The sequence below is a fragment of the Dicentrarchus labrax genome, unplaced genomic scaffold (assembly GCF_905237075.1).
Source record: "Dicentrarchus labrax unplaced genomic scaffold, dlabrax2021, whole genome shotgun sequence".
In the NCBI taxonomy this organism is placed as follows: Eukaryota; Metazoa; Chordata; class Actinopteri; family Moronidae; genus Dicentrarchus; species Dicentrarchus labrax.
In genome coordinates, this window is record NW_026136760.1 from 405,273 (window position 1) to 423,157 (window position 17,885).

The following is a 17,885-nucleotide window of genomic DNA, read 5'->3' on the forward strand; positions in this document are numbered from 1 at the left end:
CGTTGCTCTCAGTTTGCTAAAGACGCACCATCTGAACATCGCCGAGAACGTCGCAGAGAGCTGATTGGTTTAGTTGTCCATAACACTTTTACTCTGAAAGGATTAGATTCTGTTTCCTTCCTGAACAGCAGTAAGTGATGTCAACATCACACAACACAATGTTTTAAAGAGTTCGGTCTAGACCTGCTCTATTTGAAAAGTGTCCTGAGATAACTTCTGTTATGAATTGGCGCTATACAAATAAAATTGAATTGAATTGAATAGGCTGCGTTTCATTAGTCGTTAAACACGCCCTCGGGGGAATCCCCGCCGCCATCATAAGTGTCGTTCCAATTGAAAACCTGAAGTGAACTTGGTGAGATGGACCCTCGGAGGGCTGAGGGAGCGAGTGAACGACGAGTGTCACTCCGAGGTGGATATCACCCACAATGCATTGCAGTTTACATCATTGCCGCTATAACGCCGGCGGCTGCCAATGAGTAGACTCCAAGGTGCGTTTCATTTAAATCCCCCGCTCCCTCCGCGCTCCACCGTGTGACGTATGCTGTTACGTCATACCAAGGGCTGAGGGGAAGTGAACGAGTGGAAGTGGAACCACTAATGAAACACAGCCATGATCTGAACCACAGAAAGTAGGTAGACGTAATGAGTTAATGAGACAGACAGACAGCTGCTTATTATTATGGTATGCAGTCACATAGAGAACGTATGTGAAGGTAGGCGTTATTATGGTATGGACTATCTGTAGTGGGACGGAATATATAATATACTGTATTATACACACAGTAAATATATAATATACTGTATTAAACACATAGTAAATATATAATATACTATATTATACACACAGTAAATATATAATATACTATATTATACACACAGTAAATATATAATATACTATATTATACACATAGTAAATATATAATATACTATATTATACACACAGTAAATATATAATATACTGTATTATATATATATATATATATATATATACGTTAGCTTAAATGAATCCACCCCCCCATTCATATTAATACTCACATTCCTCGAGGCACTGGCCGAGGAGGTGGAGTAGCAGCCATATATGATTCAAGCGTTTTAATGGACCCTAAACCTAAACTAAATTATAATTCATTTGAAAGCCTTGTTCTTAGTCTGGAAAACACTGCAGCCAGTTCTATTTGTTCCTGGACCGTACTCTGATTTTATATCTGAATTCTCTGAGTTTTTATCAAGTTCAGTCCTTAAATCAGATAAAGTAATTATTGCAGGTGATTTTAATATTCAATCACACTCTTGACCTTGTTCTATCGTATGGCATTGATATTGAACATTTAATATTGTCTTCCCACAAAATCCTTTCCTATCTGACCATTATTTAATAACTTTTGATATTGCCTTTCTAGTCTTCCGACCACTCAAAGCGCTTTTACCACATTCGCCCTTTCACACAGCAATGGCAAAGCCCATTGAACAGAAACTTATCATTCATACATACACATTCATGCACAGCATCGGGAGCAATTTGGGGTTCAGTATCTTGCTCAAGGATACTTTGAAATGTGACAGGAGGAGCCGGGGATCGAACCACCAACCTTCTGATTAGGGGACGACCTGCTCTACTTCTGAGCCACAGCCACCGAATAGTCCATTGAGTTTAAAGAAAAGCAAAATACTCACATCACCGCTGATTTGACATGTTTACCTTGACTACGACAGAGGAGGCAGAACGACCTCGCCGCCAAAAAGAGAGGTTAAAAAAAAGAAAAAAAAAAGGAAAGCATCTCTTTCTCGAAAACCTCACACAGCAGACCCGAGAAGAATTCCGTAGGTTGCCCTCCTTCAGTAGACTCAGCCAGGCCAAGGATGCATAGGTTTTGCCGTCTGTTGCGACCTTCCAGGTCCAAGTCGTTACATTGGAGTTGCTTTCACAGAGGCTGGAGCATGCATTTTCTAGCTCACTGACACGCTGGCTCAGGTCCTCTGAAACAAGCTCGAGAGAACTCAGACGTTGGCCATGGTCTTCCAAGGTGGCCCGGACTTGGTCGAATTTTGTTTCAAGTAAGCTAAAAGAGGTCCTGAAGTCTGTTGCTAATGCCGAGCAGTGCTGGTCTAGTAGCGCAGAGATAGCCTCCATCGTTAAGCTAGTCGGCAAGTTGTCCTTTTTTTCATATCTGCCACTCTTTGAAGCCATTTTAAGACAGGTGTGCGTGAAATAAAATAAGTGCACAAATTTGAAACGAGGAGCATGTGCATCTTGCGTCTACTCAATGCAGCTGCCACAGGTACTCCTTTTAACTCTGTTTAACTGTACTGTTTTTTGCCTTAGCTGTATGCATGTTTTACTTGATGTGTTGACTGTTGCTGCCTGTTGGCCAGGTCGTCATTGTGAATTAAAATTGGTTCTCAGTTGACTTATCTTGTTAAATGAAGAAAAAATAAATCAAATAAAACCTTCATCCTGTCCACGGCTTCATTTTAGACAGAAAATAATTTATCTGTGTGAATGTAAACAATGTAATTCAGCGTTTGTCCAGCAGAGGGCGACAGCTGCATTCAGACTAAATAAAGTCTCTGCTGATGAAGACACAAAACAACTCTGATGAATCCGTTAAAAAGAAAAATTATAAATTAAAAATCAACTATTATTAATTATTGAATCTGATGACCATCAAACTTGTTCACAGATGTTTCACTAATTTCAAATAGATTTTACATATAAAAACTAATAAAACTACTTCATAGGTTTTCTTTCTGTGCTGTGTTCAGAATCAGAAATTCTTTATTGATCCCCAGGGGGAAATTTATTTAACTGACAGTGGTACCGTTTTTAACCCGGTGAGTTTAACTGTCCTTTTCTTTCAGATTATTTTTTTTATTTAAAAAAATGTGTGTATTCATCTTGTCCTGCTGTCAGTATTTAAGAAACACATATTATTCCCAGAGAAGATTTCAGTGGAGTTTCTGTTAATAATTTCTCTGTGTGTTTGCAGCTGCAGGAGTTTTATTTTATAGAACAGAGACCTGATTTCAGTTGACAGAACAAACTGAGAACTCATTCAGAGTCAAAATGTTCTTCAGCTGAGATTTCCTCTGAATCACTGACGACTGAAACAAGATACTCAGTCTGTGTGTGTGTGTGTGTGTGTGTGTGTGTGTGTGTGTGGTGTGTAATCCTGAGTAATGTCAGTTCTATTGGCAGCTGTTGCTCTTCTTGTCTTTCTCTTTGAACTTTGGCCATTTAGACCGGACAACAGCTGCTGCTGCCTCTGAGCCAGGAAGTGGAACCAACCAAGACACAGCCCAATTATTAAGAATCATTAGAAACTATTCTGCATATTTAGTCCAGTGAACATAATTGTAAAATACTGCTCACATGCTGGTCAGAAAGGCAAATCAAAATCTCAATGTAAATGAAAAAGATTTAGCACTTCTGAGTCAGTAGGAGAAAGAGAGTCCACATCATGAAACCCAAAGTTAGGTACAGAATCAACAGAACTCTGATGTGTTTGGAAACAAATATCATCCCATAAAATGGTGTGCAGGTATAATGGTGTGCAGATGTTACTATCAGGTGAGCTTGAAGAATGAAAGTGGAAACGCTCTCTGTTTAAAACTTTAATCAGTTAATCATCACTGAAGGTCACAAGATATTCATCAAACATTTCAAAATTGACCAGTCAGCAAGCTGATGACTCTGACAGTCATGGGCCGATCACATTGAGAGAATTCTTAAAGAACCAAAATATGAAAAAGCGACAACTGATGATTACTGCAAAGATTAATATTATAATCACACTGATATACCATACGCCATACAAAAATACATGAAATAAGAAAGAAAGAAAGAAAGAGAAAGGAGGATCCGCTCAGTGAAGAAGAGGGAGCTAAAGACAAAATCAGTCATTAATGATCAATTTTTATTAATTAACCACTTCTCTTAAAGTCCATCCTTGGACATTTCTCATCTGCCTGTTTTATAATCAAAACACTGCTCTTTTTAACATAGTTTTTGTCAATTCAAGTTATATTTGTTGCATTGTCCTTAGTTCCCCTGTGGAGATAATGTTATCGTTTAGCTGTTGTAGCTTTGATCAGTTCAGGTTCAGGTTCAAACTGGACCTTTAACTTTTCCCAAGTTTGATGATGGATGGGCTGTTAACTAACTGGTCCACATATGTAATTGTCTGACTGATGTTTACTAGCTGTAGATTCACATAAAGAGCTCAGTCAGCTGTAAAAAAACAACCTGCAGAATCAAAGAATACCACAAATGGAGACGGATTATTAAAACGTCTATGTGTAACTTTCATTAAACTGTTGTTAACAGTAACACTAGTGGCCCTTCTGCAGTATAAAGTTAGTCAGGAAGCAAGCTAATATGAGCCAACTCAAAGTATTTTGATAGCAAAAACGTGAGTGAGCAAGCAGGCTAAGGTTAACCAACAAGTGCAACAAAGCCACGCTGAATAACTGGTACCAGCCGACAAAGTAACCTGCAAATGACAACCAGCCAAATCAGCCCTGGGAGTTTTGATGAAGCTAGCTAATGGTAATTTGCTTCATTAGCCTATGTTAGAAAGAAACCTAATGTTATCCAGCTGTAAGCCAATCAGACAATATGTCCCACAAGCTTTTCAGTAATGATAGCTTTGACTTTGGACTTTGTGTTGGACTCTGTGTTGTGGTGGGTGTCGGTCATTTGTAGACGTTAGCGGACTCCATTTATAAGCTAACATTAGTTAGTGTGGCACACTGTTGACACTGTAGGGAAGCGGAGAGAGAAGGCACTTGGGAGCATAAAGGTCACAACCTTTGACCCTCATCCCTACATAGAAACACAGAAATCAGTTCACAGGCAGCAGAGGAACAAAGCTACGCTACAACCTGTTCACTCACTGCTCACAGACACTGATTCAGATGGAAAAATAATTTTTAGTTAAGTTAGTTTCATATATTCTAGTAGATATTGAGATCAATACTGGGACATATCATGACCAGTGTACTAACAACATGGTAAAAACAAGATTTTTTTTTTTCTTTCAGCTCTGGTGGCAGTCTTTGTCTCTAGTTTGATTTTCCCTCCAATATTGTTGAATATTCCTGAACTCTATTTAAGTCTCCTTAACTAATGTAACCAGGTCTGATCTGTTTAAATGCTGCCCTCTAAGTGGCTGCCTACTCGGTCAGTAACCACTGACAAGTAACAGGTTTGAACCCAGATCCATGACCAAGAGACAAGAAAAGTAAAAGTTTCTTGTGGTCAGAAAACAGGTCAGAACCATGCAGGCAAAAGGAAACCAGATCATACAACAACCTGCAAAGAGTGAATGGGAATGGGATGATGGAGAAAGTAGGAACAGGTGTGCAGGTAGGTGGGGAAGGTTAGGTAATGGGACTGGTAGGGAAAAGGTGTTACTGCAGATTAGGAGGTCATAAAGTCATCTAGTGAGAGTTATTTATTTAGTTACAGATTTGACCACCAATACAGCCACGTGATTGGCTATCTCCATCAAAACACAGTTCTTTTCTGACTATAAAGAACACTGTGGAGCAGTCAAAGCTAAGAAACACCTGGGAACAGGAAGGTATCACCTTGTCTGGGACTGATAGTTTACAGACAAGTCACAGATTGCTGCTAACAGAGTTACTGATAATGTGGATAAAGTTAATCAGCGTTAGAAGGGAACTGTTAGAAGATTAAAAACCTCAGCACAAGACATTTTCAAGTGCAAAGCCACAGGAAGAACCGAATCAACTGACACAGTTTAAGCGTCATCGATGGTCGAAGATCTGCAGTGTTCACTGTGACCTTGTCTCTGCTGTGACTTGACGCTCTGCGGAGTCTCCACAGATGCTGTAGCTGCTCCTCCAACAAGAAACACCAGAGGTGAGTTTGCACAGTACAGAGGAAAAACAGGAAAAAACTACAGAAACATCCTCAGACAATAGACTCCCTCAGATTCTCGTGTCGCAGGAAGTCAGGGGCATTGAGAGGAGGAGCAGCGTGGAGGAGAAACTCGCTCTGAAGCTCCACACGGGCGGGGGGATCCTCACTTGAGATGGGCTCCTCTGTCTCCGCTATGTTTCCATACAGCTGACTGAGTCGTTCACAGAGAAGTCCCTCTGTCTCTGGCGGAGCCTTCTGGTCTCGCCGTCCCTCCACCTTCTCTCTGTATTTGTAGGACGCCAGTTTGACTGTCCGCTGCAGGAGGTGTTTCCTATACACTCTTTGGATCACTGTCGCCGCCACTTCTTCCTGTTTTCTTCGTAGAGTGCTACTGATTGGTTCATATGACACCTGTAGGTAACAATAATTACAGTCTAATCAGTTATAAACAATATCAATGAATGACCAATGCACCATCTGCAAGAGACAAGTCATTTAAAACATTTCAACAAATAAAGTCAACGTAGAAAATATTTTTCACATTTTGACCTGTTTTCATCATGAACCACTGAAGGTCCAATCTTCTTTCCAAATACAATCATGCCTGAAGATCTAAAACTTAAATATCAGCTCTACCACCATCTGTCATTCCCATTAGACTACATATTGAAAAATGAACCGTTCACAGTATTGTATTGAATTGTATGAATACTGTATGAATGTGGAAAATAACACTGAGATTAAATAGGAATAAAGATGAAGAGTGTGGGTCAAGATAATGGGTAAAACAAAACAATAGAATAGAATTCTGCTTTCTCATCTCGCAGGTTCTTATCGATCCTGGTGGAGCCTCCTGCCATGGTCCTGCTAGATTGCCATTGCCAATACTGTTGTTGCTGTGTGTGTCTCTCTGTCTCTCTGTCTCTCTCTCTCTCTCTCTCTCTCACCCTAACTGGTCGAGACAGACGACCACCCACCTAGAGCCGAAGGATCTGTCCTAGGTTTCTGCCTTTTAACAGGCATTTTTTCCTTGCCCTCGTTGCCAAGTGCTTGCTCATGGTGGTACTGTTGGGTCTCTGTAAATAATGTTATAAAGAGTTCGGTCTAGACCTGCTCTATTTGAAAAGTGTCCTGAGATAACTTCTGTTATGAATTGGCGCTATACAAATAAAATTGAATTGAATTGAATTGAATTGAATAAAATAGAATAGAACCTTGGAGGGGTTGTTGGCCATGAACTTCTCCTCCATACTGGCTTTGAGAGTGTCCATCTCTCCTGAATCACCCAAAACCTGCAGACATGTAATACAATATAATATAATATAATATCAGCAGTGGACGGGGGACAGGGTTTTGTTGGATCTGGGTATAGGGGTCATGGTACCTGTGCAGTGAGTGCAAGCAGGATGTCCAGACAGTGGATCTTGTCTCCAGGAACCAGAGGCAGATCCATGTGGATCAGTTTGATGGTGTTTGGTTTGGGAATCCTCAAAGGATCCTTCAGAGTGTCGCAGAAATCTGATAGCTTACTGTGGAACACATCAGAGTCAGATCAGGATCAGAAAATTCCCAGATGAAGACCCAGCTTGCAGAAAGAGGACTCACCTGTACTGTATAAACTGTGACGCGTCAGGGTCAAACTTCTCCCAGGTTTCATAAAACATTTCAAAGTCGTCCTCACACAGAGGGTCAGAGCTCTCTTCTGTGGCTACATTGAAGTTCTCCAGGATGATAGCAATGTACATGTTGACCACCACCAGAAAGGACATGATGATGTAGGTGGTGAAGAAGACGATGCCCATTGCTGGATTACCACAGTTCCCTCTGACCGTTGTTCCCGGGTTATCTATGGCGGGGTCGCAGTCCGGTGGTGTGTTCATGATGGGACTCAGCAGACCGTCCCATCCAGCTGACGTGGTAATCATAAACAAACAAATCATGCTGTTTCCAAACGTCTCAAAGTTAAACATGTCATCGATAATGGCTTCCCTTCTTCACGTAGGCAAAGTTGGACATGCCAAAGATAGAGAAGATGAACATGATGAGGAAGAGGAGGAGGCCAATGTTGAAGAGAGCAGGAAGTGACATCATCAGGGCAAACAGTAGTGTCCGGATCCCCTTGGCTCCACGAATGAGGCGAAGGACTCGGCCGATTCGAGCCAGTCTGATTACTCGGAAAAGCGTGGGTGAAACAAAATACTTTTCTATGATATCAGCAAGGAGGAGACCTGAGGGGAAGAAAGAATGACAAGAATGAATGACAATACGATGACATCACCAGATGAGACAATGACATCACCAGACACTCTCCCGACTCACCTACAATGGACAGGATGACGACCACAAAGTCGAAGATGTTCCAGCCTACGGAAAAATAATGCTGCCGGAGCGCGATGACCTTAAGATGAGATAAAATGAGATATACCTTTATTAATCCCCCGTAGGAAAAATTCAAGTTACACACAGCAACATTGGGGAATATAATGCAAAAAAAGTACAGTGTACGAGTAAAATCTTATCACAGATAAGAATATTACAAAATATAATAGAAATATAAAAAACTATAAGTGTATATAAAACTATAACTGAACCTTCAGAGAGCACTCCATGGTGAAGATGATGATGAAAACGAGGTTGACCCAGTACAGGATCATTTCTTTTTCCGCACTCTGCTCGTCCGTCTCTACCATCATGGTCACCATGTTGAGGCAGATCAACACCATGATGAAAATGTCGAAGAACTGTTGGGTCACCAGGTCAAAGACCAAACCCTGGAACTTATTCTTGAGAAGAAACACGAGTTTAGCCCAGAAAGAAGGACTGGAAACTGCTTTAAACTGATGTTTTAATTCTGGTCTCATCTGAACACCTGTATCTACTGTCTTCTATTCAATTTCAATTCAATTCAATTCAATTTTATTTGCATAGCGCCAATTCATAACAGAAGTTATCTCAGGACACTTTTCAAATAGAGCAGGTCTAGACCGAACTCTTTAAAAAGAGTTACTGGTTTACTGGTTTAAATAAAGTCATACAGGAAGTAACTGAACTGACCTCAGGTCGAGGAACAGGTTTCTGAGGTTTCTTTGAGCCTAGTTTCTTCATGGCATTATAATATTTCTTCTGCTCCTCCGTCATGAAAATATCTGTTCCTCCCATGTAAAGACAAAAGAAAAGGCGACAGTTAACTCACTGACAGACAGATACAGAATGATATTTACTATCACGGTTGAATCTGGACACAGCTTTCAGTGAGTGTAAACATATCTTGGCTTTCTGCTGGTTGAAGTTATCGATGATGACTCCAATGAAGAGGTTCAGGGTGAAGAAGGAGCCGAAGATGATGAAGCAGACAAAGTAAATGTACATGTACAGATTGGCTTCGTAGATCGGTTGGGACTCCACCTACACACACACACACACAGTTTGGTAACCATGGTAACCAGAGTCAATTATAGTCAATTATAAGTTTTACCTGTGCAACACAATATCACAGATTTGCTTCATACAAATTGTTGTACAAATTTGAGACGCAGCAAAGATCTTCACACAACAAACAACACTTTTAGTTTTGTTAGGATTGGCACAATACTTAAGGTTTAGATGAATCTAGGCACAGGTTTCAAGGGTACTTCACAGAAGTACTAGTACCAAAATTGTTTTATTTATTTATATACTGACATCTCTGGAGTCCACTGCTGCGTACATGATGTCCATCCAGCCTTTAAATGTGGCCTGAAAGAGACGAGACTCATTATAATCAGTTTCCATTTAGACAACTAAGTGTAATCTATATATGTATATAATATGATATGATATATAAAGAAAGACCAGTCATCTGCATACAGTGATACCCAGGAGGTTTAAAAATGTGTGGCCAGAAAAGGATGTCAGCTCAGATGAACTATTCTTGTGCTGAAGAAATATGCTAATATTTAACTGATTACTGTTTAATTGTAGCCATCAGTTGTGGGGGTTTAATAGATTCAGTTCTACAAACAGAGTTAGGTATGTTACGTTATCCTTTATTGATCCCCATAGGGTAATTTGTTCACTGCAATTAACCAACCAACAATTAATTAAAAATTGTTAAATATTATTATTTTGATGCTCTAACCTGTCATATCTCATAGTTTTAGTGTTTCATATATCAGACGTAATCACTTGTATGACATATGTTGAGTATTGAGACTCACCACTTGTAGCAGTGACAGGTAGCCCATCCCCACGTTGTCAAAGTTCACTTTAAGGTTCTTCCAGCGGATCTCAGTGAAGTTTGCCTCAATTAATGCCAAACACTCTGTCTTATTGTTGACGATTTCAGGGAGAAAAAACTCCTCAGACGTCTCATTAAAACAGTAATAAAACTTTCCTGCAAACAGATTCACTCCCATAATGCTGAAGATCAGCCAGAAGATCAGACACACCAACAGCACGTTAAAGATCGATGGGATCGCTCCAATCAGGGCGTTCACCACCACCTAAGGACAGACAGGCACAGAGAGACAGGTCAATACATTAAACCTAGCACTTAACTTTGCAAATAATACAGAAATGCCAGGTAAAAGAGGAATGAATAATTACTGAAGAAAAAAATGCAATAAAAAATATGTTTATCAGTATATATAATGGACTGAGCTTCTGGGTCAGAAATTTGAAGCCACCGCAGAAGTGTCTTAAAACCTGCATTCTCTCTAAAAGCCAGCAGGGAGCAGCTTCACTCTGAAAGTATTGAGTCTTATGGAGAAGTTGATTAATGAGCTCAGTAAACAGTTTCCAGATGAGTTTATGGTCTCAGTCTCTAGTTTCAGTCTTTTTCCATACAGCATGATTTAATTCAATTCAATTCAATTTTATTTGTATAGCGCCAATTCATAACAGAAGTTATCTCGGGACACTTTTCAAATAGAGCAGGTCTAGACCGAACTCTTTATAACATTATTTATAGAGACCCAACAGTACCACCATGAGCAAGCACTTGGCAAAAAGGGAAAGGAAAAACTGCCTAGGACAGATCCTTCGGCTCTAGGTGGGTGGTCGTCTATCTCGACCAGTTGGGGTGAGAGAGAGAGAGACACAGACAGAGAGAGAGAGAGAGAGAGAGAAAGAAAGAGAGAGAGAGACAGAGACAGAGAGAGACAGACAGGTGCACAGTAACAACAGTATTGGCAATGGCAATCTAGCAGGACCATGGCAGGAGGCTCCACCAGGATCGATAAGAACCTGCGAGACGAGAAAGCACAAGAACTCCAGGGAAGAAGTGAAGTTAGTAACAAGCATTAATGGAACATGAATGAGTGCAGAAAGAGAGAGGAAGAGAGGAGCTCAGTGCACCATGGGAAATCCCCCGATAGTCTAGGCCTATAGCAGCATAACTAAGGGATGGTTCAGGACTCACCTGATCCTGCCCTAACTATAAGCTTTATCAAAGAGGAACGTCTCAAGCCTACTCTTGAATGTGGTGAGGGTGTCTGCCTCCCGAACCACAACTGGAAGCTGGTTCCACAGGAGAGGAGCTTGGTAACTGAAGGCTCTGGCTCCAGTTCTACTTTTAGAGACTATAGGAACCACAAGTAGCCCAGCATTCAGAGAATGTAGTGTTCTAGAAGGGTAATAGGGTACTATGAGCTCTTTAAGATATGAAGGGGCCTGACCATGAAGAGCTTTATAGGTGGGGAGGAGAATTTTAAATTCTATTGTAAATTTTACAGGGAGCCAGTGTAGAGAAGCTAGTACAGGAGAGATGTGATCTCTTTTTCTAGTTCCTGTCAGTACTCGTGCTGCAGAGTTCTGAATTAATTCGAGCGTTTTAATGGACTTATTGGGGCAACCTGATAATAAAGAGTTGCAGTAATCCAGCCTTGAAGTAACAAATGCATGGATTAGTTTTTCTGCATCTGTCTGTAATAGGATGTGTCTAATTTTTGTAATATTACGTAAATGAAAGAAGGCAGTCCTGGAGGTTTGCTTTATGTGGGAATTAAATGACAAATCATGATCAAAGATAATTCCAAGATTCCAAGTAAATGATGGTCCCATTTAGAGTAAAATAGACCATTAAGCAGAGTATGCTTTAGGGCGGGGCTTCCTTGTGATTGACAGCTCATTCTTAGTGAGTCTGTCCAGCTCAACGCACCAAACTCAGATCAAACTGTCAAACTAGGCAGTGCTGATCAGATGTGAAGCAAGAGTCTTTACTAATTCTCTTAAAATCTGTTCACAAACATATTTTAGTGAACTGTAATATGAGATTGTGTGTGACCATGTGAGCTGCCATTGTTTCCTGCTACTGATGAGTCAAAACTGCCAGACAATGAGCATAAATCAACTTGCAGTACGTCACATCTGCTGGCTCGTGCTTGCTTCGTCTAACTGTCATGGCGGTGGCCAAAACACGGAATTTAAGTCTTCAAAACGGTTCTCTACGAATCAATGGGTGACGTCACGATAGGTTGACACTTGGTCTCAATCCAGGAACTACTAACAGATTCCTAGAATTGGATTTCAGGCTTCTATTGGGTTAGCAGGTCAGAGATCTAGACAGGACTGAAATACATGTCAAGTAATTAAAATATTTGAATCTGTTTTTAAATACAGACAACCAAGTTGGGGGATTGATCAGTATTGTGTTGTTGTTTGTTTCTTTTTTTTAAGTTATTTTTTTGGCCTTTTATTGCCTTTATTGGATAGTGACAGCTGAAGATCAACAGGAAAGGGGATGACACGCAGCAAAGGGCCACAGGTTGCATTCGAACCCGGGCCACTGCAGCCACTCCGTACATGGGTCACCAGCTCTACCAACTGGGATAACTGGGCACTCTGTGTTGTTGTTTCTTTATTGTCATGATATGTACCACAGTCCTTTAAAGTAGCTGTAATTAAACCCCTTCTTAAAAAGTCCACTCTTGACCCAGGGGTTTTAGCCAACTATAGACCGATTTCTAACCTCCCCTTCCTCTCTAAGATTCTGGAGAAAGTAGTCGCCAAGCAGTTGTGTGACTTTTTACATAGCAACAGCTTATTTGAGGATTTTCAGTCAGGATTTAGAGTTCATCATAGCACAGAGACAGCTCTGGTTAAAGTTAATAACGACATTCTGATTGCTTCTGACAATGGACTTGTCTCTGTACTTGTATTATTAGATCTTAGTGCTGCATTTGACACCATTGACCATAATATTCTTTTACAGAGACTTGAGCATCAAATTGGCATTAAAGGAACCGCACTAAGCTGGTTTAAGTCATACTTATCAGATCGTTCGCAGTTTGTACATGTTAGCGATGAAGCTTCAATAAATACTACAGTTAGTCATGGAGTTCCACAAGGTTCTGTACTTGGACCAATACTATTTACTTTATATATGCTCCCTTTAGGCAACATTATTAGGAATCACTCCATTAACTTTCACAGTTATGGAGATGATACGCAGTTATATCAATCGATTAAGCCTGATGAAATTAATCAATTATCTAAATTACAAACATGTCTTAAGGACATAAAATCCTGGATGAGCTGCAATTTTCTGATGTTAAACTAAACTAAAATTCTTGTACTTAGTTTCACAAAAACCTAGGAGACTCACTGTCTAAAGATATAGTTACTCTAGATGGTATTACCGTGGCCTCTAGCACCAGTGTCAGGAATCTTGGAGTTATCTTTAATCAGGACATGTCATTTAATTCCCACATAAAGCAAACCTCTAGGACTGCCTTCTTTCATTTACGTAATATTACAAAATTTAGACACATCCTGTCACAGATGGATGCAGAAAAAGTAATCCATGCATTTGTTACTTCTAGGCTGGATAACTGCAATTCCCCGGAGTTCTTGTGCTCTCTCGTCTTGCAGGTTCTCATGGATCCTGGTGGTGCCTCCTGCCATGGTCCTGCTTGACTGCAATTGCTAATATCACTGATACTATTGTTATTATTATTAATATTATTAATATTATTATTACTGCAGTTACTATTATTACTCATAATTGTCATTGTCCCCCACCGTTCATCATCAGTCACTACTATTAATGTAGTTGTTGCTACTGTTGTTGCTGTGCACCTGTCTGTCTGTCTGTGTCTCTCTCTCTCTCTCTCTCTGTCTCTCTCTCTCTCTTTCACCCCAACTGGTCGAGACAGACGACCACCCACCTAGAGCCGAACGGTCTGTCCTAGGTTTCTGCCTCTTAAAAGGCAGTTTTCCCTTACATCCACTGACTTGTGGCTTCTCTTTTTGGAAGAGAGGTCTTTTTCTCTCTGTGTTTCAGGTCTGCCCCTCTTTAAGGGCCTGTTCACCCACACCTGGAGTCACTCTGTGAACCCTCCAAATGCTGGAGGGTTTCTACATAAACCCTCTAGCTGCCCCAATTTTTGTGGTTTGTACTAGTTTTGTCATTTGGAACCAGAGTCTGCACAGGGTTGGCTCTGCGGAATTGTGATCCCACCCATGCGCCCGACCGATTCAATGGCGAACAGGACTCAGCTGTCAATCATGATGTGAAACCTGTTTTTATTTATTCACCCCTTTTTATTTATTAAAATAACTAATTAAAACTAAACACATATACTTAAACAAACATCAGCATGATAAGAATGACCTAAAATGACAGAAACCCACTACCTACTGTCTACTGCAGTCAGCCACCAGGAGGTGATAGAGAGAGAGAGTCTATACTGCAGTCAGCCACCAGGGGGAGATAGAGAGAAAGTCTATACTGCAGTCAGCCACCAGGGGGCGATAGAGAGAGTCTATACTGCAGTCAGCCACCAGGGGGAGATAGAGAGAGAGTCTATAGTGCAGTTAGTCACCAGAGGGAAATAGAGAGAGAGAGTCTAAACTGCAGTCAGCCACCAGGGGAAGACAGAGAGAGATTACCACAGCTGTCATATCATCCATCTTTATTTATGTTGATGGATGCAACTAACATGTCACATGCTAATGCTGTGTTAGTCACTCTGTAACTGTGTTGGTTAGTAACTTTTAAGAAGCACTATAGGGGTTCCCCGCTATTTATTTTGTATTCAGTTTCCTCCTGTGTAGTGGCTAGTTAGGAAGCTTAGAATTGTGTTTTTCTGTGTCAGTTGAACTTTTATCTTATAGTTTGGGAGACCTTGCCACCTTACATGTTTTTGTTATCCTTAAAAGTTTGGTTGGTTAATTATGGTTTGTAAATAACTATAATTTATTGTCATACTATAAAGTGTTTCAGGTTTCTTCTTGGTATTCGGGGCCCAAGGTTTACAAAGTTTTCAGTTTGTCCCTGGGCCATAGAACAGCTAGTACCTACTGGTACCTCAGGACCATCTGGACCGACAGGCTGTTTCTCACCCTCATGCCCTCAAAGCGAGACAGGGCCCTCAGTGGCCTCAGAGCTCTCAGAGTCCTCAGAGACTTGATGGCTCCCAGCTCAGAGTATCCAAGGATGTTTGCTGTCAGAGACACCAGAGACACCTGTAAGACACAGCACACCTGGTGATGACATCATATCACCTCAACGTTTTACAGTGTTTGTGTAATAAGTACTGTTACTATGGTTACACACTACCACAGGTATTCACGTTCTTACGTCTACAATGAGGAAGTCGAGCCAGCACCAGGCGTTGGTGAAGTAAGTCTTGAATCCATAGGCGACCCATTTAAGAATCATCTCTACTACAAACACGTACGTGAACACCTGGTCTGCATATTCCAGAACCGTCTTTATGACCTGACGCTGCTCCATGTAGATGTCCTCAAATGCCTGTTGACACACAGACTAATGTCACTGCAGGGGCCGAGGGATGTATTATAAAGCCAGTTTGTCTGTCTTTGCTGGCTCAGTAATAAATTAGAATAAAATAAATTATTCAAATATTTGTGTCTTGCATTTTCTCCATAATCTTACCAGGTTAAAAGAGAGCCACCTTGGTGACACTAAAAACTTGTACCACTCATACACTAACAATCTAATCTGAGTGAGTTAACGGTAACCTCACCTGTGTAAGGTGTGGTGGCCATGTTAGTAGCACATAATGTCATTTTTGTAGTCCACTGTTAGTCATGTTAGTAGCTCTGTGGTCAGTTTATCAGTGATCTGCTGACGGCCACGTTGTTGCCCCAGGTTATTACTCACACTGCACACATTCTTGAGAACCAATCAGATCTGAGCTACTCAGTCACATGATCAGATCAAATAGACCAATCAGCCTCCAGGAGGACTGAGCAGCACTCAGACTGTATTTAAACTACATATATATATATATATATATATATATATATATATATATATATATATATATACACACACATTATAGCATGCCCTTTAGGAAATTATTGAATGGATGGAATGAAAGTCTGAATATATTCAGACTTTCAATAATTTCCTAAAGGGCATGGTATATAAACGGCATTCCATATATATATATATATATATATATATATATATACATATACATATAAATAAAACAACATGCTTAACAGGAAGAAATAAAACCAGCAAACAAGAAAGCAAATACAAATGTATCAACAGTAAATCTGATCATGTATAATTCAATAATACATAATATTTTGGAATAATCTTCACCAGAGCTCCACTGCTCATCAGTATCATGAAAATGATGAAGGTCTCAAAGTAGTTATGTTCCACAATGGAGAAACAGGTTCTTCTGAAATTAGACCAGACCTTCCCTCTGCCCTGAGACGTGTCTATGTCCAGGAATGGACAGCGTTGGTAACACTCTGAAATATATGCACACAGACAGATTTTATTTGAAACAGTTGGTTACATGACAATATATACAGTACTCAAATATATACAGAGATCTTACTTAACAACTGAATCAGAAAAGTGAACATTCAATCCAGCACCTCAGAGTGGAGACTGAAAATTAAACATTTCAATTTCACATTAAAGCTGAAATGAACATTTATTCCTTTGTTCATAAATGTAACAAAATATTGTCTTGAGTTGGTGTTGGTATCCTGCTTTTTAGCTTCATGAATTGGATTTGAGTTTTTCAGTAGTTCAGTGTGTAGGGACTTGGCTTGGGAACCGGAGGGTCATGTGGATGAGTGTGCATTTCAGTATTTTATACACACAAAAAAAAAGTGAAAAGAAGAATTTCTCAATAGGGGATTAATAAAGTAAATCTTACTTACACTAACCTTAACCGCTAAACTCCCTAACCCTCTTAGAATATCTATCAATCGAATTAAACTAACCAACTGTCTAAATTACTAGCATGCCTTAAGGACATAAAAACCCAATGATTTTAAACCCAAAAATTGAGCACAGCGTTAGTCCACTCAAATCCAGCTACATCAGCTGATTGCAGCTGATCATAAACACATATCAGCTGATGGCTCAGCTGATTCCCTTCAAGCATCCAAATTGCCAAATGTCATTCAGGGTGCCTTATTTAAGTTGCTTTAGCCTGCCTACCTTGGCTGCTTTCTCTGCAAGCCACTTTGCAACCCAGCTCCACCCCTGCTCCTCCTTTTATGCTGTGTCTGATTTAATCAATGTTATTTCTTTTGTCCTTGATGCTTGCTTTGTTCTGTACCCCAGAGGGTCTTTGCTGCTGCTCTCCCTGTCTTACCATTTCCATGTATGCAGATGGAAGAACAGAGAGGTCCCAGAACAAAGCCATAGCGCCAAATATAACATTCTGCATTTGGAAATAAAGTTTTCTTTTGACAAAAGTGGTCCTGACTGAACTGAAACTTTTGTATCACTGTCAGGAATCTTGAAGTAATCTTTGATCGAGATATGTCCTCTTACTCTCACATACAGCAAACTTCTAGGAAAGCCTTTTTTTACTTACGTAACATTGCAAAAGTCAGGCATATTGGAGATTTTTAAACTGTAAAGGACAACACTGATTTAAACATGTACATACACAATACTTTCAAACATTGCACATGAACATACAGACACAGGCTTCTTGTCTTTTATTTGATTGTATAAAGTATATTTATTTTATTATATTCTTAAATATCTTGTTGAATTTTGTTATATTTTCTTTAC

General features: G+C 40.1%; 1 protein-coding gene across 1 annotated transcript in view; it reads right to left on the bottom strand.

The window, feature by feature from the left end:
• Positions 1-3,602: 3,602 nt before the first annotated feature.
• scn4ab (sodium channel, voltage-gated, type IV, alpha, b) overlaps positions 3,603-17,885 on the bottom strand; it is a 47,662-nt gene continuing 33,379 nt past the window's right edge. Inside the window, 14 exon segments of the mRNA XM_051393637.1 lie at positions 3,603-6,298; positions 7,102-7,179; positions 7,272-7,416; positions 7,493-7,875; positions 7,877-8,115; positions 8,207-8,285; positions 8,479-8,670; positions 8,942-9,044; positions 9,153-9,292; positions 9,569-9,622; positions 10,084-10,368; positions 15,209-15,331; positions 15,447-15,620; positions 16,443-16,597. Coding sequence (XP_051249597.1) covers positions 5,939-6,298; positions 7,102-7,179; positions 7,272-7,416; positions 7,493-7,875; positions 7,877-8,115; positions 8,207-8,285; positions 8,479-8,670; positions 8,942-9,044; positions 9,153-9,292; positions 9,569-9,622; positions 10,084-10,368; positions 15,209-15,331; positions 15,447-15,620; positions 16,443-16,597 — 2,510 coding nt within the window. The 3' untranslated portion in view covers positions 3,603-5,938.